Genomic DNA, 13,938 nt, shown 5'->3' with positions numbered 1-13,938 from the left:
CCAGTGTTTAAAGTGCTAATAGGGGTGGTGCCTGGGTGACTCAGTCGATTAAGCATCTGACACTGGCTCAGGTCATGATATCGCAGTTCATGAGTTTGATATCCACGTTGGGCTCTGTGCTGATAGCTCAGAGTCTAGAGTCTGCTTCAGAATCTATGACTCCCTCTCTCTCTGCCCCTCACCCACTCATGCTGTGTCTCTCAAAAATAAATGTGTTAAAAAAAAGTTTTTAAAAAAGTGCTGTGAGGCACTGAATTGATCATTGAAAGCTTTGTTATAGATATTGTAGCTTTTTGAAATTGCTTTAGTAAGTTGAGACAAAATGGTCGTTTGCTTACATCTCAGAATTAATTGGAATGGATAAATAGATGGGAAAATATGTTTTCCAGATATTCTATTTTAATATTCTTTGTTTTCATGAACAGATAACTACTTCTAAAATTGAGAAATGGTTCACAATCATAATTTCCATCAATATCTCAGTATTTACTATGTAGAAATGTTTAGTAGGTGAATTTGAAAGAAAATGTATTTGGTCATGTTAAGGTTGTGATCATCATCCCCAAAGTAATGAATTAAATACTGGCAGAAAGGATGTTAAAGATTTTGTTGCTAGCATAAGGGTTTTTCTGGGCATTTGAACCACGGATTTCTCCATTAGAACTAATTCCTTTAAAAAAAAAAAAAAGATTGAAAATATGCAGGCACAAATGCCTTGGCAGCCCCAGTCAGTAACTTGAATCTCAGTTGCATTTAGCACACTTCCTCTGGCTGGGAGCATGGTTTTCTGGAAAAGATTAACCTGAAACTGACAGCACACATTATACAGTTGGAAATATTCAGGTTTTTCTGATTTGTTTTTAAGATACTTTGTTTTCCCCTTTCTGCCTTCCCAAGAGAAAGCTCTCAGAAGCATTGTGTCCATGGTCAGTTTAGCTATGAGGCACATACTTGTACTATCTTGTAAGAAATGACAAAGCCAGTTATAATCTCAGCATCTCATCTCACTTTTTAAAGCAGACTCAGTTAAAAAAACAAAACAAAACAAAACTTAGTTGTTTTTGTAACTGCAACCATACAAATCTTTCTATTTAGGCCTGAATGCAGTCTGGATCCATATATACATACCCACACTAAAGAGTTGAGATATAAACCGTATTCCCCTTCATTGGTCCGTGGGCAACCTGTCTGCCAACTAGCTGTTGACACACCTAGTAACACACCTCCTGCACCCATGCACACAAATAACAGTTCAAATGAATTTCATTTTGCTCCTGCTTCAAAATTCAGGAGCCCAGCATGATTGTAATAATATTATTACATAATTAATCTTCACTAATTAAAAATGTTTATGTTTACCCCAGAAAGTCAGCATTGAGAACAGTAATCTTTTGGCAGATCAAAGTAATCATTGTTTTGGTGATTTGTCATTCGTCCAGAGATTTTACAAAGATTTATTTCAACAGGCATAACTAAAGAGCTGTATTGTGTAAGGCACTGTGATGAGTTGGTGTGGCAAGATTAGAGCTCATCTAGGCTGACTCTCCTTCTGCAGATAAGGAACATAGGGCCCAGTTTCTTAGACAAGGTTTTGCTCCATAACTGTCAAATTATGGTCTGGGTGCTGTTCACTCCCTTCAGCCTAAAAGGTGTTCCAGAATAGTGGGAACTACAATGAGAAAGGTTTTTTTTGGGGGGTGCCTGGGTGGCTTAGTCGGTTAAGCATCCAACTTCAGCTCAGGTCATGATCTCACAGTTTGTGAGTTTGAGCCCTACGTCAGGCTCTGTGCTGACAGCTCAGAGCCTGGAGTCGGCTTCGAATTCTGTGTCTCATTCTCTCTCTGCCCCTCCCCCACTTGTGCTCTGCCTCTCTCTCTCAAAAAATAAATATATGTAAAAAAAAAATTTTTTGGGGGCACCTGGGTGGCACAGTCGGTTAAGCGTCCGACTTCAGCCAGGTCACAATCTCGCGGTCTGTGAGTTCGAGCCCCGCATCAGGCTCTGGGCTGATGGCTCAGAGCCTGGAGCCTGTTTCCGATTCTGTGTCTCCCTCTCTCTCTGCCCCTCCCCCGTTCATGCTCTGTCTCTCTCTGTCCCAAAAATAAATAAACGTTGAAAAAAAAAATTTTTTTTTTAAAGTGGTTTGGCATCTATTGTGGTTGATCTTGAACACAACTTCTAGAAGTTAGGAATTTGCTTAATTTGTGATGTAGGCCAGTAAAGATGAGGAAACGTGGAAGTGATGTAATCAGAGCAATGATTTAGAAAGATTCATTTGCAAGTAGTGAAGAACATGAGTACAGGCATACGTTGGAGATATTGAGGGCTTGGGTCCAGAACACCACATAAAGTGAATCGAGTGAATTTTTTTGGTTTCCCAGTACTTATAAAAGTTATATTTACACTATCCTGTAGTCTGTTAAGTATGCATTATGTCAAAAAAAATAATATACATACCTTAATTTAAAAATATTTTATTACTAAAAATGTTAATCATCATCTGAGCTTTCAGTGAATCTTAATCATAATTTTTGCTTGTGAAAGATCTTACCTCGATGATGATGGCTGCTGACTGTTCAGGGTGGTGGCTGCTGAAGGTTTGGGGTAGCTGTGGCAATTTCTTAAGACAGCAATGAAATTTGTCACATCGACTGTTCCTTTCACTAATGATTTCTCTGCAGCATGTGGTGCTGTTTGGTAGCATTTACCCACAGTAGAACTTCTTTCAAAATTGGGAGCCTGTCCTCTCAAACCCTGCTGCTGCTTTATCAACTAAATTCATGTAATATTCTGAATCCTCTGTTGTCATTCAAGAATCTTTACCACATCTTCATCAGGAGTAGATTCCATTTGAAGAAACTCCTTTCTTTGCTCATCCTTAAGAAGCAACTTCTCATCCCTTAAAGTTTTGTCATGAGATTGCACCAATTCAGTCCCATTTCTAGGCTCCACTTCTAATTCTAGTTCTCTTACCCTTTACACATCTGCAGATACTTCCTCTAATGAAATCTTGAACCCCTCAAAGTCACTTGTGAGGATTGGAATCAACTTCTTCCAAACTCCTGTACATGTTGATATTTTGACCTCTTCCCATGAATCACAAATGTTCTTAATACGATCCATAATGGATTTTCAGTTTTTCCAGATTTTCAGTTTACTTTTCTCAGATCCATCAAAGGAATCACTATCTATGGCAGCTATAATCTCACAAAAATGTATTTCTTAAATAAGACTCAGAAATCAAAATTATTCCTTGATCCATGAGCTGCAGAATGAATATTGTTTTAGCATACATGAGAACAACATTAATCTCCTACATCTTCATCAGAGGTCTTGTGTGACCAGGTGCATTGTCAATGAGCAGCAGTATTTGGAGAGGAATCTTTTTTCTTCTGAGCAGTGGATCTTAACAGGGGCCTTAAAATGTTCAGTAAGCCATGTTGTAAATAGATGTGCTGTCATCCAGGCTTTGTGGTTCTATTTGTAGAACACAGTCAAAGTAGATTTAGCATAATTCTTAAGGGCCCTAGGATTTTTGGAGTGGTAACTGAGCATTGACTTCAACTTAAAGTTACCAGCTGCAGAGAGTCATCTGTCCTTTGAAGCTCTGAAGGCATGGACTTTTCCTCTGTAGCAGTAAAAGTCCTAGATGTCATCTTCTTCCAATAGAAAGCTGTTTCATCTGCATTGAAAATCTGTTTTTACTGTAGCCATCTTTATTAATTACCTTAGCTAGATCTTCTGGATAACCTGTTATAGCTTCTCCATCAGCACTGCTGCTTCTCCTTTTACTGTTATGTTATAAAGATGGCTTTGTTCCTTAAACCTCATGAACCAACTTCTCCCTGCTTCAGACTTTTCTTCTGAAGCTTCCTCCCCTCTCTCAGCCTGCACAGAATTAAAGAGACTTAGAGCCTTGGCTCTGGGGGAATGTGCGCTTAAGGGAATTGTGTGCCAGGTTTGATCTTCTCTCCAGACCACTCAAACGTTCTCCATATCAGCAGTAAGGCTGTTTAACTTTCTTATCATTCATGTGTTCCCCGGAGTATCACTTTAAATTTCCTTCAGGAACTGTTCCTTGGCATTTACAACTTGGCTGTTTGGCCAAGAGGGCCAGCTTTCAGCCTTTCTTGGCTTTAGACATGCCTCCCTCACTAAGCCTAATCATTGTTACCTTTTGACTTAAAGTGTATGTGTGTCTCTTCCTTTCACTTGAACACTTAGAGGCCATTGTAAGGTTATTGATTAGCTTAATTTCAGTATTGCCGTGTCTCAGGGAACAGGAAGGTCCAAGGAGAGGGAGAAAGATGGGAATGGCTGTCAGTAGAGCAGTCAGAACACACATAACATTTACCGATTAAATTTGCCCTCTTATATGGATGTGATTTGTGGTGCCTCAAAACAATTACAATAGTAACAGCAAAGATCACTGATCACAGACCACCATATAAGAATGATGAAAAAGTTTAAAATGCTGTGAGAATTGCTGAAATGTGGCACAGAGACAAAGTGCTCAAATGCTTTAGGGAAAATGGTGCTAACAGACTTGCTCTAGGCAGGGTTTACAGGCCAGTAAGTGTCAGAGTCAAGATTCTAACCTAGGCTAAACTTAGGGGCTACACTGTGCTTTCATTATTCCTATATATCCTATGTCCATTGTCCCTATAACAACCATTTGAAGTGTAGATACGATTTCTCTCATTTCAGATGGGGAAGTGGAAGCTTAAGATGATAAGGGAAATGAACAATCTGAACAGGAAATTAAGAAAGCAGTTCTGTTTACGGTAGCAAATGGAAATGAAAACTACGATGAAATATCACTTCACACCTGTCAGAATGACTGAAATCAAAAACACAGAAGCAACAGGTGTTGGCAAGGATGTGGATGGAGAAAAAGGAACCCTCTTGCACTGTTGGTGGGAATGCAAGCTGCTACAGAGGAAAATAGTATGAAGGTTCCTCAAAAAGTTAAAAATAGAACTACCCTACAATCCAGTAATTGCACTATTGGATATTTACCCAGAAAATACAAAAACAGTAATTCAAAGGGGTACATGCACGCCTTTGTTTATTGCAGCATTATTTACAATAGCCAAACTATGAAAGCAGCCCAAATGTCCATTGATTCATGATTGGATACAGATGTTGCGGTGTATGCGCGTGCGCGCGCGCACACACACACACACACACACAATGGAGTATTATTCAGCCATAAAAAGAATGAGATTTTGTGATTTACAACAACATGTTTGCTAGGTGAAATAAGAGAAAGATAAATACCATATGATTTCACTCATAGGCAGAATTGAAGAAAACAAGCAAAGGAAGAAAACAAAAGACAAACCAAGAAACAGACTTTTAACTATAGAGAACAAACTTTTGGTTGTACTAGAGGGGAGGTAGGGGCAGAGATGGGAGAAATAGGGGATGGGTATTAAAGATTATACTTACCTGATGAGAAAAAACAAAATGAAAAAGCAAATTCCATTTACAATGGCATCTAATAGAATTAAATGCTTAAGAATAAATCTCATCAAGGAGGTAAAAGATACCAAACATTGCTGGAAAGAAATTTTAAAAGGCCTAAGTAAATGGAAGCATGGATAGAAAGACTTAACATTGTTAAGATCTACCGTTTCAATGCCGTCTACAGATTCAGTACAGTCTCTTCTGGAACTTCAAGTCTTTTTCAGAGAAATGGGAAAATCGATCTTCAGTTCATTAGGAATTGCCGTGGGCCCCAGCTGCCCAAAGCAATCTTGAAAAAGATCAAAATGGAGGACTCACACCTCCTGACTTTGAATCTTCTATTAAGCTACATTAATTAAGACAGTATGGTACTGGCATAAGGACAGACATATAGACCAGTAGAATAGAATAGAGACCACAGAAATAAAGGCTCACATATATGGTCAATTGATTTTTATCAGGGATACCGAGACCATTCAATAAGGAAAGGAAAGTCTTTTTAACAAATAGTGCTGGGAAAATGATATCCACAAGCAAAAGAATGAAGTTGGGCCCTTACAAAACAAATACATAAATACAAAATTAATACAAAATTAAAATAAATATGGAAATTAACTAAAATTTGATCGATGACCTAAATTTAAGAGCTTAAGTTATAAAACACTTAAATGAAACATTGGGGAAAATCTTCATGACATTAGATTTTGCAGTGATATGGATAGGACACTAAAAGACACAATAAAATAAAAAAAGAAAACAGAAGAAAATATTTGCAAATCATATATCTGATTAGGGATTGATATCCAGAAATGTATAAAGAACTCCTACAACTTGAACCAACAAAAGCAACCCAATTCAAAAATGACCAAAGGACTTGAATAGACATTTCAAAGAAGATAGGCAGATGGCCAATAAGCACATGGAAAGATGTTCAACATCACTAGTCAGTAGATCAGTGCAGATGAAAACCATAATGAAATACTACTTCATGCCTATAAGAAAAAAAAGGAAAATAAAAAGCATTGGTAAAGATGTGGAGAAATTAGAACCTTCATGCATTGTTGGAAGGAGCATAAAATGGTGTAGTTGCTGTGGAAAACGGTTCATCAGTCCCTCAAAAAGTTAAACATGGAACCACCATATATCCCAGAAATTCCACTTCTAGGTGTATATCCAAAAGGGTGTGGTACACAGGGACTCAGACAGATACCAGTGTTCTTGGCAGCATTATTCACAATAGCCAAAAGACGCAAACAACTCAGTTGTCCATCAGCAGATGACTGGATAAGCAAAATGTGGTGGATACATACAGTGGGGAAAAAAGGATGAAAATTTGATGCTACAACATAACTAGGCCTAGAAAACCTTGTGCTAAATGAAATAAGCCAGACACAGAATGGCAGATATTCTGTGATTCCATGTAATGAGCTACCTAGGATAGGCACATTCATAGAGACAGAAAAGTAGAATAGAAGGGAGGGAGAATGGGGAGATACTATTTAATGGCCACAGAGTTTATACAGAGATGATGAAGTAGTTTTGGGTATACATGGTGGTGATGGTTAGATCAGCGTTGCAAATGTATTTAGTTCCACTGAATTGTATACTTGTGGATGGTTAAAATCCATATTATGTGATACACATTTTACCATAATGAAAAGTTTTGAAAAGGTTAAGGGAATTTCCCAAAGTCCTAGAGCTTACCAGGTGGAAAGACCTGGACCACAAACCCAGGCTTTCTTGACTCCAAGGCGTCTTGGAGGTAAGGAAGGTGGGTTGTACCTCTACTGTATATTTCCAAGGATCTACCCAAAGGGAAGAATACTGAAAATGGGATGTTTCATGTTTTTGTACCTAAAGCGATTTGGTGTATCTGTATATCTGTCTGAGGCCCTAAGATCTTTTTAATCGAAAAATATTAGCTACTCAAAATGGGTAAGAGTCGTCTGCTGAGAAGATCTGTTACTCTTTTCTTAATAACAAAATCATCACTATCATATAAATATAAAATGATGCATCAAAAGATTTTCATTAACTTATTAATTAGACATGTTACAGTTGGTTCAGTGGAGATCCAGAAAGTACACACGTATGTACATAGGCAGTCAGGAATGCTGAAATGTGCAAAACTAGCGCCTTGGGAAAGGGAGAGGATGCACTGTACCTGTACATGACAAAGTTCACTTTCGTTTCTATGGACGAGCATCATTTGCATTACTTTCTGGTTACTATAGCATACAGAATTGAAAAATAGCTTAAAAGCAGTAAAACACAGACCAGCTGGAGGGATACACTGGACAGGATACACAGCAATCTCTTTCCACTCATTTCCAAGTCTTTCATAGGTTGTTTTTGTTTTTTTTTTTTTTCTTTTATGAAACTCATAAAAGAGAATCCTTGTCTGTAATACCACTTAGGTTGATTATTTCCAGTTAGGAAAAAAATAATCTAATCTCTAAATTTACCACCAGGTTGCCTTGTTTTGTCAAGGAGCTCTTGAACTTTAGGTGGTTTTTCTAGACTGGACCAAAAAGGTGACCTTGGCCAGGAGCCAGGAATCCTGGTACTGTCTGTGATTTGCTGTGCACTTAAGGTCTCAGTTTCCTTGAGTATAAAATGGAGAGCTGAGCCAGATCTTTGACTTTCTGCCTGGCCTTTGAAATTTTATATATCATGGTTTTATCCTATGCTTCTTGAATTCCTGATTCTTCCTGAATTCTGCTAATCTTCAGAGTGAGACCCACACATTTTCAAGAAACTGTTTCCCATGGACATTGTATTAATATGACACAAACAGGTAATATTCATTTCTTTGACGAATTAACCCTGTGTTTTGGGTCCTGGGGATTCTGCTACATGCCATTCTTCCCTCCTCCAACCCTACCCCACCAGCATTAAAAACCCACTCTTTGTGAAAATGAACACTTCTTCCATAATCAAGATGAAAGGGTTCCTACTATCACTATGCCAGAAAATGTAGCTTTTGAACTCATGAGCTGGCACTTGAGATTGTAGTACATACTTGAAGCTAAGCAGGATATAGAGAATAAGTGATAACTAAAATGTTCTGTCTGCAGTAGAGATGATTGTAGAAAACCTACGGCTGTCTGTGGTTTGTTCGATTTTCATTTCCCCCACATTCTGGGGAACTGTTGATGTTAGTAGCCTGTTTTGTGTTCCTGGCCTCTGCTACTTTCCATTGGTTGGATCACCTTTCAAGAGACACTATTTGCCACAAGATTTATTCAGAAAATAAGAAACTTTTTTTTTTTTTTAACACAAAGCTACTGGTGTTTCCAGAGGTATGATAGCCCTCTACTCTTCCTCTTTACCTCCCCTCTTAATGTCTTCCTCTCTCCTTCCTTCCCACAGTGATTCTTGGGCTCTTGGGCCTGCTTTCATTGAAGTCATGCTCCTCTGAGAGAGGAAAAGTGGGTGGAAAGAAACACTCAATCGTGTCCCAGGGACAGCTGCTCAGGAAAGCCTAATCCTTTCTCATGAGACATTTGTAGCTATAGAATATCCTTTCCTAATAACCGTGTGACATCAACTCCAGAGCCCAGCTTAGCCCCCACTGCACTCTTGCTTTGCCAGCAGCCATTACCACAGCACATGTCTGTTTGTTGTACTGCAGGGGGGCCGCTGTTGAGCAGAGGGAGTGCATTTCCCCCCGTGCCCCAGAGTGCTCCTCCCTTATCTCTTGCCTTCATGCTGTGAAACTCTTGGTTATTCCCTGACCATCCTGGCTGTGTCCTGAATTAGACTGTTAAAACAGGCTGATAACATGGATGAAAGAAGAGCTTGGAGACATCTCTGAGCAGAGTAGATCAACAAGAAGAACTTCAGGTCCCTCCCACTTTTAGAACAGTTTTATTTAGTAATAGTCATATACGTTATAGCACAGAGAAGAATCTTGAGTTTTGATATCTTTTTCTTTTTTCTTACATATGTTAAATTTATGTGATTCCCAGCTGTCCTGTGACTGTGGTCAAAGCCCTATCTCTGGGGCCCTGGGTGGAATTAGGTTGCATTTTGTCTTCTGCTAACAAAAGTGGCTGGAGTAAGACCTGCGAGTCCTAGCAGAGTCTGTGTAAAATATTTCTCCCAACTATATAATTCACTTCCTCCCATTTATACATATTTGGCTTTAAATATTGCTATATTCTCCCAGCGACTCTGTGAGGGTTACTATAATTATTAGGGTTTTACAGATTAGAGAAACCAGATACAAAGAGGTAAAGTAACGTTTTTCAAGGCCAACTAGGAAGTCAGAGCCAGGATTGGAGATTTTTATTGACCATTTCATCATGTAATCTTAATCTCATAACTCAGGGAATAAGTTTAACATTTTGGACTGTATCATGTCATTTGTTCTCATGTATATTATTTTATTTTATTTTTTAGTGTTTATTTTTGAGAGAAAGAGACAGAGACAGCGTGAACAGGGGGAAGGCAGAGAGAGAGGTAGACACAGAATCCAAAGCAGGCTCCAAGCTCTGAGCTGTCAGGACATAGCCTGACATGGGGCTCAAACCCACGAACCATGAGATCATGACCTGAGCCGAAGTCAGATGCTTAACTTACTGAGCCACCCTGGTGCCCCAATTTTTTTTATTTTAATGTTTGTTTATTTTTGAGAGAGTGAGTGAGTGAGCAGGGGAGGGCAGAGAGAGAGATACAGAATCTGAAGTAGGCTCCAGGCTCTGAACTGTCAGCACAGAGCCTGACACTCAGGTATATTTATATTATGTTGCATTGGTAAAAAATTGTGCCTTGTGAAAGTGGATACCCTCCTCTTTCCTCAAATTGACATTGTTTCAAAACAATTTTCTCATGTTACTTAAAAACACTTGGGATACAATTTTAATGACTGTGTAGTATTTTATTGGATAGATGTTCCACAGTTTACTTAACCATGTTCCCAATTTGAGTATTTATATTGGATCTAATTATAGCCAGTGCTGCAACAGGTAGGTTTGTTGTCTAAACTGTTGCCTACACAACACTTGTCTGCACCTCTGATTGTGACCTTAAGGATAGGTTTCTGCGAAATTGGACCACTAGGTCTGAGAGTAGGGATGTCTGGGAGGCTTTCAGTGTATTGATAAATGGCTTTTCTGAAAGATTGAATCACTTTTTGTATTTCCATAAGCTCGGTGTTTGGGAAGACCTCTTCACTTTCTTTAACACCAATCTTTGTCATTTTTTAAACTTCTGTGCTCATTAGTTTAATTTGGTAGCCAGCAAATGGTATCTTGCTTTTATAATTTACATTTCTTTGCTGCTTGGTGAAACCATCCTCTTTCATGTGACTGTTGGCCATTTGTTAGGAAGCACTCATGGGACAGGGCACACAACAGAGGTTAAACTTTTTTTATTGTTGCTGTTTGCCTTGCCTTAAAAAGCCCACCTTGCTTGGGGCAAGGCTGGTAGTGAACTGTTGGGACCCTGCCACAGTCTTCTCTTGGTACTAATCCCCCTGGCCGGAGCAGGGAGGGGGACATGACACTAGAGCTGAGTGCTTGAAAGCTCATGCATAGGACACAGGGCTTTCATCTATAACCCAGGCTTCATGCCTTCAATGGCGTCTTTGTTGAGATGATGTTTTGCTTGTTTGTTTTAATGAGGAATAGAAGTGTGAGTTCTCTGAATTTTCAGTAGTTCCTTACTCTCACTTTGCAGTACATGTAGATCCTAGTGGATGGCTCTTAAAATCCAGTGCTGGCCTATCATTCCTGATTAGCCAGTACCATCTTTTTGGTTTGAGTTTTAGTTCTCTAGGCTTGCGTTCTAATGGCGGAACATTTTCAAGCACAGATTAGTTCTAAGTGTACTGAATGCTTCATAACGCAGTTGCTGTTCCTAAAGCCTGAAATAAATTGTCATCTTTTATCTCACAAGGCCTAGTTGTGTTAGAAATCTCTCTCCCCATCGCCACTCCCTCCGTGCTCCAAGCCCTGAGTTCACTACCCCACTTGGAAAGGGATTGGATGTCCTGAAGCATTGGTTACGTAATTGTGGATTGGCTTTCACCCATCCAGAATGACTTCCTCTTGTGATCGTGAATTCCAGGCTGGCAGCAGTAATTAGATCTCAGGAAAGCCCATCCAGCGGCACACCAGGCAAAAGGGCCTCGCAGCCTCTTTCTGTGTGTCGGCTGAAGTTTCAGAACCCTTCATTTTTAGGGTACAACAGTAACCTTACACAGGTGATGCTTTTCTTTCTGTGCATTAATTTTAAGCAGCAACACCTGCTTTCTGTGCTGCTTTGAGATCTAATGGAGCTCATCTGGCCATTGGAGTACCTTCCCACCCTCGTCACTGATACTGCTCAGACAGGCTGCACACGGAGCAGCAGGCAGAAAACCTCCCATTTCCACAAGCTGCTGAGTAACCCAGTGATCACTGCAGTTAGTGAGACAGAAAAGTGCTGTGAGAAGTTGTAAAGATCAGGGAAAACTTCCTAGAATCCAAACTTTGAAAGATGAAATGACATTATGAAGAAATGACTATAAGAATAGATGTAACTCCAGACTTGGTTTAAGGTACAACACGTGCATTTCACTTTGTGATCTACAGAGGATTTTCTCCTAAATTCTGTAGAGATAGGTGGCTCAAGGTTTAATGCTGGGCCTACGGTCTGACAGCCAGCAAGTGACAGAAAAGCTGAGCTCTTGTCTGCTTTCTGTCCTGTATCTCTCGTGATTCAGTCTTGAAGAGGAGCCCTCGTAGGGCCCTGCAGAAGAGCAGACCAAGAGAGCCATTCGCCGTGAAGGTCATAGCAAGGTTGTTCTGCACGGGACTCAGTTAGGAACATCTAGGATGTCTCCAGTTATCATTAGAGTCTAAAATTAGGGTCTAATATTGTTAAACATACTCAGGAATCACTTTTGGAAGGAAAGGAGACAGTTCTTTTAACTTCGTGAGATATGAGAGTGGAAGAATCATAACAAAAATAAATAGACAGTGGTGACTTTATAATGACTGTATGTTGTGTGTTACTACATACAGTAATCATTTCCAGAAAGATGCCTTAAAACATTTCATGAGATAGTACAAGAACTGGAAGAATTATGTATGGCAAAGCTAAAGGAAAAGCAAAACTAGAAATGAGGATGAATACAGTCAAATATTATATACACTTTTTTAATGTTTTATTTATTTTTGAGAGAGAGGGAGAGAGTGCCAGCTGGGAGGGGCAGAGAGGGGAGTGGACAGAGGATCCAAAGCCGGCTCCACACTGACAGCAGCAAGCCCAATGTGGGGTTCAAACTCCAGAGCTGTGAGATCATGACCTGAGCCGAAGTTGGACACTTAACCAACTGATCTACCCAGGGGCCCCTCATACATTTTTTAAACATCTATTCATTTTAGGTTTCTGGCTACAGACTTAAGTAACATTTTTCTTCCCTCAAACTGGAATTACAGAGACCAGTAGAAAGTGGTCTGATAGATCAGTTGGCTCTTGCTCCTTGTTTGTCTAGGCTCAAACCAAAATGAGTCTGTACTCTGACTAGTTGTTAGCAACCAAGGCTCTTAGGCAGGTAAAGGAAATAGTCCTTCATTATAGGGATTTCAGACCAGGCTTCATATTTTCTTACCCTAGCACTGCCATGATGTTTGTTTTATTGGAAAATGATAATCTTGGAGTTGAACTATGTGTTTACAAAAAGAAGCATTGCTTATACTGGGATCTGTCATTTCCAAGTTCATGCTGCCTATCAGGAAATGGGACACCTGATGGAACGCCTCTGAAGAGGGAATTGGAAACTTTGTGTCCCATTGATCTAATGAAATTATACAAAATAATCTATTGCATTTGGCCTTTCAGTGTCTGTTTTCTAAAGTTGAACAGAACCAGGCATTGTTCCTGGCTTAAGAATATAATGGTTAAAAAGAAGACAGGCGGGGTTGTGCCCTCCTGGAGCTTACATGGAGTGCGAGGGGTAGAGGACAAACAGGTTTGAATAAATGAACAAGACAGCACATTACATCACCTTCAAGGGGCTCTTGAAAGACTGATTCTCTGCCTGAGTTCTACAGATCACAAGGTGAATTTTTGTGCCTGAATAAATACGTAAAGGTGACTGATCTGTTAAAGTCTACTTTGCTTCTGTTTGATACATACTGCTAATGAATTTGCAAAGCTGCCGATCTCTGAGAATTTCTAAATACATTTTTCTCTCTTAGGTTGTAAAGAACACATCTTAGAAGATGCAAAACCTGAATCTATCAATGACACTACGGACTTAGCCCTACCACCCGAAATGCCGATTTTGATTGATTTCCATGCTCTGAAAGACATCCTTGGGCCCCCAATGTATGAAATGGAGGTGATCATTCTCATTTCCTTTGTTGATACCCACCAATTTATTCTGATAGTTGCTTCATGGATTGGGAGAGAGGTAGAACCGGGTGGTTTGGGAGGCTGAATTTTGTCCAGAGATTGGAAACTTATTTTCTCTATGGT

General features: G+C 39.6%; 1 protein-coding gene across 1 annotated transcript in view; it reads left to right on the top strand.

Moving 5' to 3' along the window:
• Positions 1-13,938, top strand: part of LONP2 (lon peptidase 2, peroxisomal) — a 104,710-nt gene that overhangs the window by 76,477 nt on the left and 14,295 nt on the right. Inside the window, exon 12 of the mRNA XM_025920780.2 lies at positions 13,659-13,801. Within this exon, the coding sequence (XP_025776565.1) occupies positions 13,659-13,801 (143 nt within the window). The remainder of the gene's footprint in view (positions 1-13,658; positions 13,802-13,938) is intronic.

This window comes from Puma concolor, chromosome E2, assembly GCF_028749965.1.
Source record: "Puma concolor isolate L17-30 chromosome E2, mPumCon1.1.hap2, whole genome shotgun sequence".
NCBI classification, from domain to species: domain Eukaryota; kingdom Metazoa; phylum Chordata; class Mammalia; order Carnivora; family Felidae; genus Puma; species Puma concolor.
This window is presented reverse-complemented; position numbering and strand designations above follow the sequence as displayed.